This window comes from Mercenaria mercenaria, chromosome 5, assembly GCF_021730395.1.
Source record: "Mercenaria mercenaria strain notata chromosome 5, MADL_Memer_1, whole genome shotgun sequence".
Classification (NCBI taxonomy): Eukaryota; Metazoa; Mollusca; class Bivalvia; order Venerida; family Veneridae; genus Mercenaria; species Mercenaria mercenaria.
The window spans coordinates 51,990,351-52,008,381 of NC_069365.1; the positions used below are offsets into that span (position 1 = coordinate 51,990,351).

At 37.0% G+C, this 18,031-nt stretch overlaps 2 protein-coding genes across 2 annotated transcripts; both read right to left on the minus strand.

Annotated features, from left to right (window-relative positions):
* Window positions 1-2,092: 2,092 nt before the first annotated feature.
* On the minus strand, window positions 2,093-6,829 carry LOC123559020 (uncharacterized). Its single transcript, XM_045350843.2, has 2 exons — window positions 6,703-6,829; window positions 2,093-3,339 (listed from the first exon to the last, which is right to left on the minus strand). The coding sequence occupies exons 1-2, from the start codon at window positions 6,822-6,824 to the stop codon at window positions 2,388-2,390; spliced, it is 1,074 nt and encodes a 357-aa protein (XP_045206778.2). The 5' UTR covers window positions 6,825-6,829; the 3' UTR covers window positions 2,093-2,387.
* A 3,265-nt stretch (window positions 6,830-10,094) lies between these two features.
* On the minus strand, window positions 10,095-13,208 carry LOC123557207 (uncharacterized). Its single transcript, XM_045348537.2, has 2 exons — window positions 12,863-13,208; window positions 10,095-12,281 (listed from the first exon to the last, which is right to left on the minus strand). Exons 1-2 carry the CDS (start codon window positions 12,982-12,984, stop codon window positions 11,372-11,374), a joined length of 1,032 nt encoding a protein of 343 aa, XP_045204472.2. The 5' UTR covers window positions 12,985-13,208; the 3' UTR covers window positions 10,095-11,371.
* Between the last annotated feature and the right edge of the window lie 4,823 nt (window positions 13,209-18,031).

The following is an 18,031-nucleotide window of genomic DNA, read 5'->3' on the forward strand; positions in this document are numbered from 1 at the left end:
GGCTGTTTTTTTTTATCAACTTATATTGCATGACATTTAGGCCTAATCATGAAAAAAAGAACTAATACAATGATATATTTACAAATGTAGTAAAGTTAATAACATTTGATAAGGATTTAATACATTTAAAGTAAATGAAATATTTTAATGAAAGATATCCATTGGATACCTTTAAAGAAAACCGTTGAGGGGTATCTGTGACATCTGAAAATATTTCATGTGTAATATGTTTGGGACTACTTCGTTTCACATTAACGTTCAATTTCATCATGTTACGCTCTCTTGTAGCGAGAGACTGGTATTTTCATATTTGTGATTTCAGAACAACTGGTGTTAGACTAAGTGTTTCTTATAGCTTAATTAGTGTTCTTATACCACTGTCCTTGTGCGTTTCCATTTCTTAATTAAGTGAATGTTTGCGTACGCTGAATTTGCACAGCATAATTTTCAAAAAGTTATTTTTCTCAACATTATATTTTCTTTTTATGTAACATAATATCTCAATATTTGTTTTGATAACAGGACATGTTGTAATAGACGGCTACAAAAATATGTTTTATCATCACTGAAGATAGACCTTAGTCTTGAATGCGACACAAATGATTAACATGTATGAGACGTTGGTCCTGACTGCAAAACAGATAATCTACCTGTATTAGATGTTGATTTTGACAATGACATCGTTGATCTACCCGTATTAGTCTTTAGTCTTAACTGAGACAGAGACGATCTGTCAGCATTAGTCGTTGTTCCTGACAGCGACCCAGATATATATCTGCATTTGATGTTGGTCTTGAATGCGATGGAGCTGTACTTTCTGAATTGGTTGTTGTTCCTCTCTGCGACCCAGATCAACTCCTCGTTTTAGACGTTGGTCTTGACTGGGACGGGGTTGATCTATCTATAATAACTGTTGTTCCTGATACTGTGACCCAGATGATCTCCATGTTTTGGTTTTAGACGTTGGTCTTAACTGCGACACAGATGGTCTATCTGAATTACACGTTTGTCCTGACTCTGACTTAGATGATTTCCTTGTATTTGACGTTAGGAATGATTGAAAGACAGGTAACCTAACAGTATTAGACGTTGGTCCTGACTATGACAAAGATGACCTTCCTTTATTAGACGCTGGTCTTGGCTGCGATCCAGATGATATATCTAGTGAATGAGGCACATATGATCTTCTTGTATGAGACGTTTGTTCTAACTGTACAAGACGCTGCTTCTGCCTGTGACATGGATGATCTACTTGTATTAGAAATTGATCATAAATGCAACGCAGATAATTTACTTCTATTAGACGTTAGTCTTGACTGTGCTACGCATGATCTACTTGTTTAGTCGTTGGAACAGATGATCTACCTGTATTAGACGCTGCTTCTGCTTGTGACATAAATGATTTATTTGTTAGACGTTGATCTTGAACGCCACGCAGATGACTGACTAATATTAGACGTTGGTCTTGACTGCGCTACACATGATCTACCTGTATTAGAGGTTGCTTCTGTCTGTGACCCGGATGATCAACCTGCATTTGATGTTGTTTCTGTCTGTGACACGGATGATTTATCTATATAAGACATTAGTTTTGAATGCAACGCAGACGACTCATTTGTATCAGTCGTTGGTCTTGGCTGCGCTACACATGATCTACCTGTGTTTGACTGTAACACAGGTGATCTATCTATGTAAGACATTCTTCCTTGCTGCGACCTAGATGTTGTAACTATATAAGAGGCTGGAACTGATTTACACCCGGATGATCTAATTGCATTAGACGTTGGTCTTGGTTGCAACACAGATTTATCTGTACTACACGTTGCTCTTGACTGTGACTCAGTTGATCTAATTGTATTAGATGTTACTTCTAGCTGTGTCGCAGGTGATCTGTATTACACGCTGGTTTTGACTGCGATACAGACGAACTAACTGTATAAGACGTTTGCTCTGACTGCGACACAGATAATCTGTCTTAATTTGACGTTGACTTTGTCTGCAACACAGATGAACTACCTGTATTAGGCATTGGTCTTGATGATCTGTTTAAAGAGTTAATCTTTGCATTATATGATTAACAACAAACATCGTATATATGAAAATAGGTTTACTCAAGCCGCTCGCATACACTAAACTGACTCAACATCGCATGCGCAATATACATGTATTACGTACGACATACAAAGCATCATGGGAAGGTTATCAAATACTGTTACATCTTTTCTCTTTTACGGAAAAGAAGATAAAACTGAACTGAATAGCTTAATTAAATAAGTATTTATGATTAAAGTTAAAGTCATCACTTGTTTCTTTGTTAAACAATTTCTAAATTAACATTGACAAAGTCAGTAACAAATCACACTTGCATACGTGTTAATATTAAGAATTCATCGTTTATCAGTTAAATGATAGTCCTTATACTTCAATGGCATTCGTACATTACGACCAGATCTTGTCTGCGTTACCGGTGTTGCAGGTGTTTCTGAATAAGACGTTGGTCTTGACTGCGACACAGATGATCTACCTGTATAAGACGTTGGTCTTGACTGCGACACAGATGATCTACCTGTATAAGACGTTGGTCTTGACTGCGACACAGATGATCTACCTGTATAAGACGTTGGTCCTGACTGCGACCCAGATGATCTACCTGTATTAGACGTTGGTCTTGACTGCGACCCAGATGATCTACCTGTATTAGACGTTGAATCTGACTGGGATCCAGATGATCTTACTGTATCAAACGATATTTGGTTAAAATTTGAGATTATTCCAAACTGGTTAGAATCATCTGGTGACATTGGAGTAGTAGTTGAATCTTTTGAAAACTTTGCATCAGGACTATAAGAAGTTCTCGTCGTTCCTTTAGACAGGTTATTGACATTCATACTATTTTCATAAGGACTCGCCCCAGTATTTGTGTCGTAATAATCATGTTGGCCACAGTGTGAGCTGGAAGCTCGACTGAACTGGCTGCCAAGTTCGCATGACTCCCTATTACTTGAAAAAATATTAGAAATATTGTTGTCAACTTTCTCGAAAACATGTGTTTCTCTATAATCTGTGTCTTTTGGAATATTGATATTATTCGAATCTTTTATCACGCTCGATTTAAGATGCCAATTACCACCCGGAAACCCTCGCACACGCACTGACACTCCCCCATTGTATGATGTAAGTTTTCTGGCCGGAATATAATATCCTTTCTGCACACGAATCTTCTCGCATTTCCCGAGTCTCTCAAGTTGTTTGGAAACCCAAAGGCGCCTATTATCTGCAGTTACCCATTTCCCGTTTTTTTCTACCACAGACATTGTTGGAACATTTTCCACTGAGCATCTGAAATATGTTTTCAAGTTCACATGAATGAAGAGAAAACAATTTTTCTTTTTAGATGTTTTTATATATAAGTCACTTATTAAATAATGAAATTTGGCTTCCGGAACAAAAGAAATATGCCAATATAGTTATTATGCCCCCCTTCGAAGAAGGAGGGGTATATTGTTTTGCAGATGTCGGTCGGTTGGTCGGAATGTAGACCAATCCGTTTCCGGATGATAACTCAAGAACGCTTAGGCCTAGGATTATGAAAGTTGATAGGGAGGTTGGTCATCACCAGCAAATGACCCCTATTAATTTTGAAGTCTGTATGTCAAAGGTCAAGGTCACAGTGACCCTGAATAGTTAAATGGTTTCCGGATGATAACTCAATAACACTTGGGCTTAGGATCATGAAAGCTGATAGGGAGGTTGGTTATGACCAGTAGATGACCCCTATTGATTTTGAGGTCAGTATGTTAAAGGTCAAGGTCACAATGACCCTGAACAGTTAAACGGTTTCCGGATGATAACTCAAGAACGCTGAGGCCTAGGGTCATGAAAGTTTATAGGGAGGTTTGTCATGACCAGCAGATGACTCCTATTGATTTTGAGGTCAGTATGTCAAATGTTAAGGACACAGTGACCAGGAACAGGAAAATGGTTTCTGGGCAATAACTCAAGAACGCTTGGGCCTAGTGTCAAGAAAATTGATAGTGAGGTTGGTCATGACCAGCAGATGATCCCTATTGATTTTGAGGTCATTAGGTCAAAGGTCAAGGTCACATTAGCCAGGAACAGTTAAACGGTTTCTGATCTTTTTGTCCAAAACCACAGGGCCTAGGGCTTTGATATTTGGTATGTAGCAAAATCTAGTGGTCCTCTACCAAGACTGTTCAGATTATTTCCCTGGGGTCAAATATGGCCCCACCCCGGGGATCACATGGTTTATATAGAATTATATAGGGAAAAACTTGGAAAAACCTCTTGTTCAAAACCACAGGGCCTAGGACTTTGATATTTTGTATATGACATCATCTAGTGGTCCTCTACTAAGATTGTTCAAATTATTCCCCTAGGATCAAATATGGCCCCGCCCTGGGGGTCACATGGTTTATATAGACTTATATAGGGAACAACTTTGAAAATCTTCTTGACCAAAACACAAAGACTAGGGCTTGATATTTGTAATGTAGCATCATCTAGTGGTTCTCTACCAAGTTTGTTCAAATTATCCCTCTAGGGTCAAATATGGCCCCGCCCCGGGGGTCACATGGTTCATAAAGAGTTGTATAGGCAAAAAACTTAGAATCTTCATGTCCATAACCTACATCATTCAAATTTGGACCACACGTATAGTTTTGAGTGGCAAGATGAAGCTTGACATGAGTTGACCTTGATCTTGACCTGGTGACCAACTTTCAAGCTACAGCCTTCAAATTTGAACCACATGCATAGTTTTGCGTACCGAAATGAACTTTGATCTTGAGATTGACCTAGTGACCTACTTTCACATTTCTGAAGGTACAGGCTTCAAATTTGGACCACGCGCACAGTTTTGTGTTTCGAAATAAAATTTGACCTTGATTTTGACCTAGTGACCTACTTTCACATTTCTCAAGCTACAGCCTTGAAATTCGAACCCCATGCATAGTTTTGTATACCGAAATGAACTTTGATCTTGAGATTGACCTAGTGACCTACTTTCACATTTCTCAAGCTACAGCTTCAAATTTTGACCACATGCATATTTTTGTGTTCTGAATTGAAATTTGACATTGAATTTTACCTATTACCTACTTTCACATTTCTCAAGCTACAGCCTCCAAATTTGAAGCACATGCATAGTTCTGTCTACCGAAATGAACTTTGACCTTGAAATTGATCTAGTGACCTACTTTCACATATCTCAAGCCACAGCTTTCAAATTTGGACCACATGCACAGTGTTTTGTACCGATATGAAATTTGACCTTGATTTTGACCTTGAGCTAGTCTTGAAATTTGGAACATTCAAAAATGGCTCAGTGTGGGCGCCAAGATCACTCTGTGATCTCGTTAGGTTAATAGGTTAAAGGTCAAGGTCATATTGAACCAGAACGGTAGAATTTTTGTTTACAGTGAGCATATAACTTCTGTTCCTTGTGCAATTACTGAATGCATCAAGGGGGGGGGGGGGCATTTCGTGTTCGACGAGCTCTTGTTTATCACATGTTTGACGTCGCGGGAGTGTAATAAAGCCATTACATAAAAATGATAATACACTAGTGTAATAAAGCTTTGACGTCGACGTCGTTTATATTATAGGAGACGTTGGTCAAACTGACTTGTTTTTATAGTAAAAGAAAGTAGAATTTTTGATGTTTCGACAGGAAAAGTTAACATGTGATAAAAAGAATATTACATTTGTGCCTTTCCACATTGCATTTATTAAACTCGTTGAATAAAATTGATATGAAAAGACACTCATGTCATATCCTCTATATATGTGACAGAGATGAGTGAATTCGACTTTTAAATGCCATGAATTTTATTTTACAGAACATTCGAATTTCACATACGAGTAATGATTCATTTTGTTTGATAATGAAAACTGTTCGGGTTTTGCTTTATAAATAATAAATAAATTGTAAACATATTCCGAACTTCGAATTTTAAAATATAACACTCAAAATGTTATAACTAATCATATTTTGAAATATCAGGCAAAAAGGTCCACAAATTATGGTGGCTGATTTAGGACATTTCGCCAACGCGCCATAACGAACGTTTTAAAGTTTTGTTTGTCGTTTTGGCGCACGCGCCAAAACAACAAAACGAAACTAACAACGTGACATAACGAAACATAGAATGCGCCAACAAGACAAAACAAAATTTATTGTTAATGGCGCGCACAGAACAAAACATTTTATTTCGTCTTGACATGCACTCCAACGAGCCAACAATTTTGTTGATGGTGCGCGCACCAGCACGAATTAAGATGTTTCGTAATGTCGCGTTGTTAGTTTCGTTTTGTCGCGTTAGTGTGTTGCTCACCTTGAAAAGCCCTACCTGCTCATAGTATTTACAACTTTATTGAACTAATCAATTTCACACACAAAAGAACTGTTCCAAAAAATCATATGTCTGTTTAACAATTAACATTTCAAAACTTTAAACTCGTTTTCCGCAGAATGCCAAAATTGTCTTACGGTAATTATCGTGAAGTTAGGTCGACCTTGTTTTAAGTGGACAATAAAAAAAAATCCTGACCAACAATTACATTCTTTGGTGCTCAGTGAAAGACACTTAATCTTAACAAAATTTCCCTTTAACTATTAATTTTCACAGTAAACGTTACCAGATATATTTCATTCTAATGTTTCATTATGCAATAAAAGATTACCTTCCTTCACATATTTCATCCAATGTTTCACCAATTGGTTTGTATCGATGATTACACTTCTTGTCAAAAACATTGTTAATCGAATCTTGTGAATAAAATATCTCCGAAGGTCTTAAATACATGTTGTCTTTTACTACTGTTTGCAGATCAAATTGCCCTTTCGTCTTTTCTTAAATCGATACTTAGTATTTTCAGAAAATGTGCAGTTATAAATCTGCGGGGTTTTTTTTAAATGTTTTTTTGTAAAACGTATTGATTTCAAATTGACAGATAAACAATAATGTATAATCAACTACTGTCACGGCACGCATACTTCTTTTAATATGACAAATTGTACTGTATTGCTTTGCATGGCATAGTATTAAATGCATATTTCTTCTGATATGACAAATTTTATTCTATTGCCTTGCTTTGCCTTGCTTTGCCTTGCCTTGCCTTGCTTGCCTTGCCTTGACTTGCAGTGCATTGCATTACACTGAATTGAACTGTATTGTATTGTGTTATGTTGTGTTGTGTTGTTGTGTTGTGTTGTGTTGTGTATTGTTCCTATATGTGTCCCAGCTCTGCTATAATGTTGCAGCAGTGCAAGTCTGTAAATAACATTATGTGATTTATAAAAAAACAACATGACGAGCATATATTAAATTCATTATAACAAATTATTCAACAGAAAAAAACATGAAGAGATTTCAATAGATTTATTTACTTAAACCAAGAACGTTAGCTCTAGATCATACATTTCCATGATCATACAATATAACTTGATTTTTTTGTAAAAAAGTTCTGTCAACATTTAGCATACTTTCCGCTTATTACAGAAGGAAAATAATGTATGAAAAACAATATGTTAAAACGTAAATCACATGTTACATATAACCGAATAATCATGTTTTTTTTATGTTTTTTTTTTCACAATGTCTATAAAGGGCAAACATATATCTTCAGTCAGTGGGTATGTATTAGAAACACAAACCGATTCCAGACATAAGAATGTCTATAAATATCATTTCCATCAAATTCAAAGCTTCAAGAAAAGTAGCGTAATATATTTATCACGCACATGTTTCGTCATGTTTAGTAAAGTCCAGTTTTAGATTTGTATTTCATATATATGCATGTAACTTAAAGATTAGAGATGCAACATTATCACATAATTTATGTTAATACAGGATAAAAATAGACAACGCAATGCATTTTCCGAAAACGCGCAACATGTTTTAAATTGTTTATAAATAGAAATTGCTGCATTTATCGGTTATGCACATGATTGTGTTTATATTCAACATGCAAAACGTATGGAACGCTGGCACTGTCTTTTGTAGTCATGAAAATCTATTATTATGTCTCCCCCAGGAGACATATTGTTTTTACCCTGTCCGTCCGTCCGTCCGTCTGTCCGTCCGTCCTTCCGTCCGTCCGTACGTCACACTTCATTTCCGAGCAATAACTGGAGAACCATTTGACCTAGAACCTTCAAACTTTATAGGGTTGTAGGGCTGCTAGAGTAGACGACCCCTATTGTTTTTGGGGTCACTCTGTCAAAGGTCAAGGTCACAGGGGCCTGAACATTGAAAACCATTTCCGATCAATAACTAGAGAACCACTTGACCCAGAATGTTGAAACTTCATAGGATGATTGGTCATGAAGAGTAGATGACCCCTATTGATTTTGGGGTCACTCCGTCAAAGGTCAAGGTCACAGGGGCCTGAACATTGAAAACCATTTCCGATCAGTAACTAGAGAACCACTTGACCCAGAATGTTGAAACTTCATAGGATGATTGGTCATGAAGAGTAGATGAACCCTGTTGATTTTGGGATCACTCCGTCAAAGGTCAAGGTCACAGGGGCCTGAACATTGAAAACCATTTCCGATCAATAACTAGAGAACCACTTGACCCAGAATGTTGAAACTTCATAGGATGATTGATCATGAAGAGTAGATGACCCCTATTGATTTTGGGGTCACTCCATCAAAGGTCAAGGTCACAGGAGCCTGAACATGGATACCATTTCCGATCAATAACTGGAGAACCACATCACCCAGAATGTTGAAACTTCATAGGATGATTGTACATGCAAAGTAGATGACCCCTAACGATTTTGGGGTCACTCCATTAAAGGTCAAGGTCACAGGGGGCTGAACATTGAAAACCATTTCCGGTCAGTAACTTGAGAACCACTTGACCCAGAATGTTGAAACTTAATAGGATGATTGGTCATGCAGAGTAGATGACCCCTAACGATTTTGGGGTCACTCTGTGAAAGGTCAAGGCCACAGGGGCCTGAACATTGAAAACCATTTCCGGTCAGTAACTTGAGAACCACTTGACCCAGAATGATGAAACTTCATAGGATGATTGGTCATGCAGAGTAGATGACCCCTAACGATTTTGGGGTCACTCTGTTAAAGGTCAAGGCCACAGGGGCCTGAACATTGAAAACCATTTTCAATCAATAACTTGAGAACCTCTCGACCCAGAATGTTGAAACTTCATAGGATGATTGTTCATACAGAGTAAATGACCCCTATTGTTTTTGGGGTCACTCCGTTAAAGGTCAAGGTCACAGGGGCCTGAACATTGATAACCAGTTCCGATCAATAACTTGAGAACCACTTGACCCAGAATGTTGAAACTTCATAGGATGATTGAACATGCAGAGTAGATGACCCCTATTGATTTTGGAGTCAGTCAATTAAAGGTCAAGGTCACAGTGGCCTGTTCATGTAAAATCATTTTTTGGAAATAACTTGAGAACCACTTGACCTACAATGTTGAAACTTAATAGGATGATTGGACATGCAGAGTAGATGACCCCTATTTATTTTGAGGTCACTTGATCAAAGGTCAAGGTCACAGGAGCCTGAACAGTGACTTGAGAACCACTAGGCCAAGAGTGTTGAAATTTAGCGGGATGACTGGACATGCCAAGTAGATGATCCCTATTGCAGCCAACCAATAGTGTCTCTTTGACTTTCGCTCCTGATCCCTATTGACTTCTTGCATTTGGGGAGACATGCGCTTTTTTACAAAAGCATTTTCTAGTTATGTTTGTTTTTTATTATATTATGTATCGACATCTTTACATGTTGTGCAAACATATTTATGTTATGTGATTATATTGTTATATGTTGTTTTGTAGTAATATTATGATATTTTTTGGTTATAATATGTAGAAACATCTTTACATCACGTAGACAACTTATTGCATTATGTGCATTCTTTACTATATTATGTCCATACTTTATTACATTGTGTCGGTTCTATATTATTTCATGTCATATATTATTTTCATCATTGTTAAAGTCATTAATCTGTTGAAATTCTGCATTTTACGACATGAAATATCTGGTATAATCTTTGGTCGAATATTGAAAACCAACATACAAAGTAATTTAAAACATTTTTATTGCAACATTTAAATATATTGTAAATCTTTCAAATAGAAAATCAAATATTTCAAACTCTCACAAACTCTTTCAATATTCATATCCATTCGTTGGACATATTAAAAATATATATATATATATAACTATCATTTCTCTTAACAAGATTGCATTTTGAAACGGTTCTCTAAATTTAGCGTTGCAGTTGCAATCGGGTCTTGTCGATGCGAGCTTATTCAATGTCTTCAAATCAAAATCATCTTTTTATCATTTTCTTACTGTGGATTTCTATATTTCTGCCATTTTAAAAATCTAACGCATCTTTTGTGATTCCGAAGCAAGAAGAATTAGTATTACACTGATAAAAAATACACCACTGGAAAGATAAGAAAATTAATTTTATCGTAGGTACAGTGATAAATTTAAATATCAAAGCAGAAATTAAGAATGATCGAAACAAAATTTAATCCTTCTATATTTCAATGTAAATCACAGGTCTGTCTGATATCGGAAAGTCTCTGCGGCGGCTGTTCTCGCACCCCGCTGCGGATGGCTTGATAAGACGTCTATGAAGAAAACAGTTTGGTATGGTTTTTATCTCACAGTTTGATTATTATCCTATTTAAATTTTTAGTTACGTTGCCAAATATTTATTCCCATCATGTTTTAACATACTGGCGTGGATATTTTTCCTTTAAGAACAACTGGAAAAAGTGGTTGCATTTTCGTGGAATACTACATTATACCACCATAGCATGCGTTCATTCAACCCTTCACCTCCATCCCTTACTTTGATTCCGTGTTGTTATAATATGTTCTGATCCTTTTGAAACATGGAGTCAATTCAATGTTTCTGTATAAAATAAGAGTTCCGCTTAATCGTATGATTTACATGTTTGCTCAACACATTTCAAACCTCCCATGCACAGAATTGATAAAACCACGGAGTCTGCTATTATTTTACTTATATTACATCTTCTACTTCGAAAGGACCTTCTTATAGATTTTATTCATAGATTTATCCCCTTTGACTTCACTGCATTGTGTTTAAAGAAGATAATATACATAACACACAGATTGACTTCTATGTTTTTAGAGGTAACAATTACATTTTCATGAACTGTGTGTTCGAAATATTGTCGGTGCGGTACGTATCGAAAGTCAACAGTGATGCTTAATGACCATTAATGTAATGACAGTATAAATGATATTACCCTATTTTATTCCCATTTTTCAGCGTCGATGCATGTATTGATAGCTTTTAGTTCAATCAATTTGTATCTAGATAATAATACAACATCCGTTATCTCTTCCTGTATCCGAATACGATGTTACTTTCTCAATCGGCCTTTCGTTGCCATTGTAGGATCTATCATATGTTTTATGTCGATACACGCGCTGCTCTGGAACATATCTCGAAGTATATCCATCGTTTTCGTTACTAGCACGGGTTTCACGAGCTTGATTATTGTTTCTGGTTTTAGACTGGTTCACGTTTTCCCGCCTGCTGGAAGAAGATGACGACGCCGGTGATGATCTACCTTTAGATGACTGCGATACAGAAGAAAGACCTGTATTAGAGGTGACTCCCCCAAACATGTTACTTTCGTTCAATCTATGACCGGAATTTCTTCCATACCTATCAAGTCCTCCTTGGTTTAAATTTGAGGTTGTCCCACTCTTATAAGCTACCGGTGGCTCTCGAACTGTTGATGAAGTTTTCGGAAACATGCTCGTAGTTGCATTATTAGTGTTCATACTATTTCCATACGATGTATCATAACTGCCATATCCACCATAGTGTGAGCTAGAAGCTCGGCTGAATTGGTTGTTAAATTCCGGCAATATCCGATTACTTGACGTATTCGATGCAGGTTTTATGAAAGCATTTCTTTCACTGTAATCAAAGTCTATTGGCAAATTGGCATTCTTTATGTTCTTCGGATATTTTGTCGCGCTCGGTTGAAGATGCCAATACCCGCCAGTCGACCCTCGCACACGCACTGACTCTCCCCCATTATATGATGTAAGTTTTCCTGCTGGAATGTAATATCCTTTCTGTACATGAATCTTCTCACATTTTCCTAGTCTCTCCAGCTGTCTGTAGACCCAAAGTCGTCTGTTGTCCGCGGTTACCCATTTCCCGTCTGTTTGTACCACAGAAATTGTTGGAATGTTATTCATGGAACATCTGAAATATATATCAAACATGATACACGGGTTGTAGTTAAAATCTGGTCAAAAATCTCATAAATTCACATGCAACAAAACACTTATTGAATGTTTGTTTATCAAAATGATTTATTTCAACATATAATGTATCAATATCACATGGCAAATAATCATGTACATACATTAAACAATATCAATATATCTGTGATCTTCTGTTTAAGATATCTGCATTAGTCATTAAAATCATCTAAACCTGATTAATTCATAAAAATATATGCAAAACAATTACTGTATAATAAAACCATTATCTCGTTTCAAGGGTACTAGTTCCACTTAATTTGGTTTTGTTGGGAATAAGGTCGCATTGACAAACATATAGGCCAAATGGCGACCTTTCAGCATTTGATCGTGGTGGAAGACCTCTCACCCCACCCCTAGGGGCCCCTCGTGGCATATATTTCAATCACGTGCGGGCATCTGGGTAGGGGGCAGGCAGCAAGATTATACTCAGATACTGACCATTATCTTAATAGTCGTGAAATCAAATTATTTTCTTCATGGTATATTTAGATCATACTGAAACAGAAAAAAAAAGATTACCTTCCTTCACATATGGCATCCAGAGTTTCACCAATTGGTTTGTATGCATGTTTACACCTTTTGTCAAATACATTGTTTATCGAATCTTGCGAATAAAATATCTCCGAAGGTCTTAAATACATAATGTCTTTTGAACTGCTACACCTATACTTTAGAATTACTGGTTACCTGGATTCATTTTCAGAAAACGATAATTTATGCAGCCAAGTGACCTGTTTCTTCTGTAAATAGAACTTGACATCTTATGCATAATGAATATGAAATGCAAGATAGTAATATATAGTAATATAGAAGATAACACGGTCGTGTTTGCTTTACTTTATCTTTGTTTCAAGACCACTTGTCATTTGATAATCATAAGTTTTGGTAAAACATCGTATCGAAACCATAATTCCAGTTACATACAAAATCCAGGACCGTAGCTTAAATAGAGAAACTATGATTTACAAAATGCGTCTTTCACTAAAAGCGCAACCCTTGTGATGTTTTTTATTTTTATTTTTTAATTTATTATTTTTTTTTTTCGTAGCTTAAATAGAGAAACTATACTGGTTGCAAAAGAAAATGTGCACTTAGGTTTTTGTCAATTTAAGTATATTATTTCGTCCAAAAGTATTTTATGTTTGATTTCAACATTTAGGGCAGTTTATGACAAATTTGATGTGCATCGGTTGTTTTCAAAATTTTGACATTTAAGTAGATCCTTGGCTTTTCAAAGACAACAGGGGTCAAAAACAAAAGTTGCAAATCTCTGTTTTATCAGATTATCAAAAACTTACTGCCTGTGTTCTGAATTAATTTCATTCTTCAAAGACAATTTTGTTTCAATATCGTGCGTGACCACCTCTAGTATTGATGCAAGCATTGGTGCGACCGCGCAAAAAGTTAACGTAACGTCGAATGTCGTCACGAGGAATGTTATTCCATTTTTGAGTAAGAGCGTTTTGAAGATCATTTAAGTTGTTTTATCACGCTTCTCGACCAAACTCTGCGACTAATCTCGTCCCTATATCTTCAATAAGAATCATATCTGGCAGCAGGGCAGACCAATGCAACATGTTGACGGCGTTTTGGTTGAGGAACTGTTGGGTGATACGCGCTGTATGAGGCCGGGCAATGTCGTGCATGAACATGGAAGGCCCGTGTCGCTGTAAAAATAGGACTACTTCAGGCCACAGAATCTGGTCGATATACTTGAGCATTAAGGTTGCCCTGTACAACAACGAGATTGGTTCTCCTGGTCCCCTTGATTCCACCCCAAACAATTATGCTGCCACCACCAAATCTATCCCTTTCTAATACACAACTGATTGAAAAACGTTTTCATTTTCGTCTGAAAACACGAACCTTTGCCTGCGCTATCATGGTGACTCAGTTTGAACTTTGACTCGTCGGAGAAGAGAACCCTAGCCCATTACCCCGTCCCCAGCGTAAATGGCGTATTGCCAACTGTAAACGAGTGGCGCGGTGACGCAGTGAAAGTATTGGTCCGACGTATGGCCTCCTTGGTCGAATAGGCAAGCGAGCTTGCCTAAGACGGCAGAAAACAGTGTACTTGCTTATACCGTATTGCCTAGCTGACTTGACGCTGTTCGATAACGTTGTCTCAGGTGCGTCAACGTTATGATGCGGTCCGCTCTAGCGGTTCTCACCAGAGGTCTACCTGATCTTTGGCGATCAGCGACACCACCAGTTTGCTGAATCGTTGGCGCAGAGGAATGCTGACGTTCCTGTGGCACCCGAACGTCCTAATGACGTAAGTGACGGTGTCACCCCGAGCAAGCATTGTTAATGTTTCACTTAAACGTGGCATTTTATTACAGCACATATTTGAAATTTAATGAGCTTATCCTTTCACCAAAGTCAAAAAGAAAAAATGACATAACACGTTTTTATAGACATGTACATTTCCCATGGGCAGTACGTGCAAATCGTGCAAAAGTACGCTATCGCTTGTAACAGTTTTTATCGTACAATTTTCGCAAGATCGATAGTACATGCTTCGAGCATAGTATAGACTGGAGATTTTCAAATTTAAAAAGTGCATACTTCCTTTTGCAACAGAGTATATGATTTACCACACATGTCTTTCACTAAAATCGCACCCTTGTGATGTTATTTATTTATTTTGTTTTGTTTTGTTTTAAAGATTGGACTAAAAAAATCTCAAAAGTAAATTAAGTTAAAAAAAAAACTTTTTTAAAAATAAATTGGAGTCAAAAATCTCAATCTCACTGGACATAGCGAGAGATGTTGTGACTCTCGTGTTTAATTCTGTTAAGTAACAATACATGTATTATTAACTACCATGTATAGTTCGTTACAAATAATCTTTAACTGCTATCTAAAAGACAAGAATTATGTTTTAAAATGGTCAGCGCGTTCAGAGCACCAGTTTTGTAAATATGGTACAAAGCTGACATAAAATTGTGTAAAGTGCGGTCTAAGTAAAGACTTAACTCGGGAACTTTGTAATTGTTGTTTCTTGAGGTAACATAATTTCCAAAGATTTAACGATATTTGAATGGTAAATATGATTTGCTTTGATTTCTGACTTTTAATGGCCTCTAAACGGCTGGAACCGAGATAGCACAATAAAATATCCGTTTTTAATGAGAATAATGTGGTTAAAAAGAGTTCCGTTATTTTGTAGTCCTTGCTGAAATGCATTAGTAGACCCACGTACTATCTAAACGCGTTCCTTCTTCAGCACAGGAACTCGTTCAAAAAACGGTTAACCCTTACCCTGCTATATTTCTATAATGGACTGGTCCATCTTTCAATTTGGACAGTACCACTTACTATTCAAAGGGGTTTTCACTGAAAATTTACTGACTGAATAGCGAACAGTGCAGACCATGATCAGACTGCACGGATGTGCAGGCTGATCTTGGTCTGCACTGGTCGCAAAGGCAGAATCATCTGCCGCCAGCAGGCTAAGGGTTAATAAGTGTGCCATCATGGAAAGAAGGCACAACAAAGCTGTATATTATCCTGTAAGTAATATCACTTCTGCAAGCGGTTTGTGTATTATTATTATTATTCCAGATTTATATAGCACCCATTTCATGATAAACACGTTCAAAGGCGCTTTACATATAGCAGACGCAGCCACACAGGGCGCGAAATCATCCTCTACTAGTACAGACACAGAGCGATCTGAGCAGAGGGACAGAGTGAGATAAAGCCCCCAGAACAGACAGAGAGAACGTTTTAGATACAGACGTGCCCGTAATATATTTAGTAATATATCGATTATCATTTTATAAAATGCGCCCCTTCTGCGCCTTTTAATTGACTTAAGAAAAATAGTATAAACAAAACAAGAAACTATTCATGAAAAAATACATGAATATCTCCTTTTTTCAGTCAACATGCATCTCATATTCATTCAATACTAAATACTAGTACGATGTTCACATGTAGAAAGCGGGTCATTCCAACTGACCTTTCCTATGTAAAATGAATTCTTATAGTTACGTGAGCAGTTCAAAAAAAAAAATAGAACAAGAGTGCCAGACTGTCACAAAATACGCCCGTCATTGAACTTGGCCTAATTCAAGGGGCATAATCCAAGAGTGCCTGGGGCGATTTGGTTGGTTGTCGAACTTGGCCGAGATATTATGCCCACAAACATTGTCAGCAAGTTTGGTGAAGATCGGATGAAAGCTGTTCGACTAGAGTGCAGACAATGCTGAATTCGCAGGTTTTTTTTAGTCATTCAAGGGCCATAATCCAAGAGTGCCTGGGGTGATTTGGCTGGTTGTCGAACTTGGCCGAGATGGTGAAGATCCGATGAAAACTGTTTGACTTAGACAGCGTTCATGCTTTGGACGCCGCCCGGCGCCGCCGCCATGGGTGTTCACATAATACGCCCTGCTCTTTCAGAGACGGGCGTATGAGAAAGACTGCAAAAAACCTTCTTCAATATAATAACACCAATAGCTGCAAATGAAAACAAAATCAGTATCTGCAACAGGAAAAGTTCACATTATATGAATTTATTTCATAGCTTTCAATCAAGAAACCTGGAAATTCCACTAAAACTAGGTTTTCAAACTTTGTATCACGCCAACAGGTTCTGTTTAAAAAAGGGTCATGTTCTATTATACATATCTGTCTGCATCAAATTATGTCATTCAGAAGTACAGATATAAGAAAAGTAGGTGTGTCATTGCCATATGTAATTTATGATTCTTTGGTAAAAGCTATCTAAACAAAAAGTTTTCTGACAATAGGTGTACCTAAACTAAGATATTGAGCATAAACCATTTTTCTACTTTTAGTAATATTTAATGACCACAAAATACAATCCAAAGCCAGTTCTTAGTATAAACTTGTAATACATCAAGTTTGGCAACAGTCAGTCAATCAGAACTACAGGTATAATCTGGAAACCAGCTTATGAAGATTAAAGGTTTTTTTTATTTTATTTTATGACCTTGACCCAATGGCATTATAATGACTATTTCATAAAAAAAAATAGATCTCAGTGGGGTTTGAACCGCTGCTCTTCTGTTCCACAGCACAAAAAGTAGCTTTGGTCCAATGCTCTAGACCACTGCACCACTTATTTTACGTTTTTTAAAGACAAGAGGGCCAAGATGGGCCTTGGTCGCTCACCTGAGTAAAACACCATAACAGTGTAAACATGTTTGACCTAGTGACCCAGTTTTGGACACCACATGACCAAGTTTCAAACTCGTCCGAGTTTCCAAGAAGATAAACATTCTAATCGAGTTTCATGAAGATTAGGGCAAAAATGTGGCCTCTAGAATGTAAACAAGATTTTTCTTCGATTTGGCCAAGTGACCTAGTTTTTGTCCCAACCTAAACCAATTTTAACCAGTCTGATATTTCATGGAGAAGAATATTTTGACCAATTTTCATTAAGATAGGACCAAAAATGTGCCCTCTTGAGTGTAAATAAACATTTTCTTTGACTTGACCTAGTTTTTGACTCCACATGACCCAGATTAGAACTTGTCCAAGAAATCATAGAGACAAACATTCTGACAAAGTTACGTGAAGATTGGAGCAAAAAAGTGGCCTCTAGAGTGTAAAAAAGTTTTTCCTCTGATTTTACCTAGTGACCTAGCTTTTTACCCATGTGACCAAGATTCGAAATTATCCAAGACTGTGATAAACATTCTGACCAAGTTTTATGAA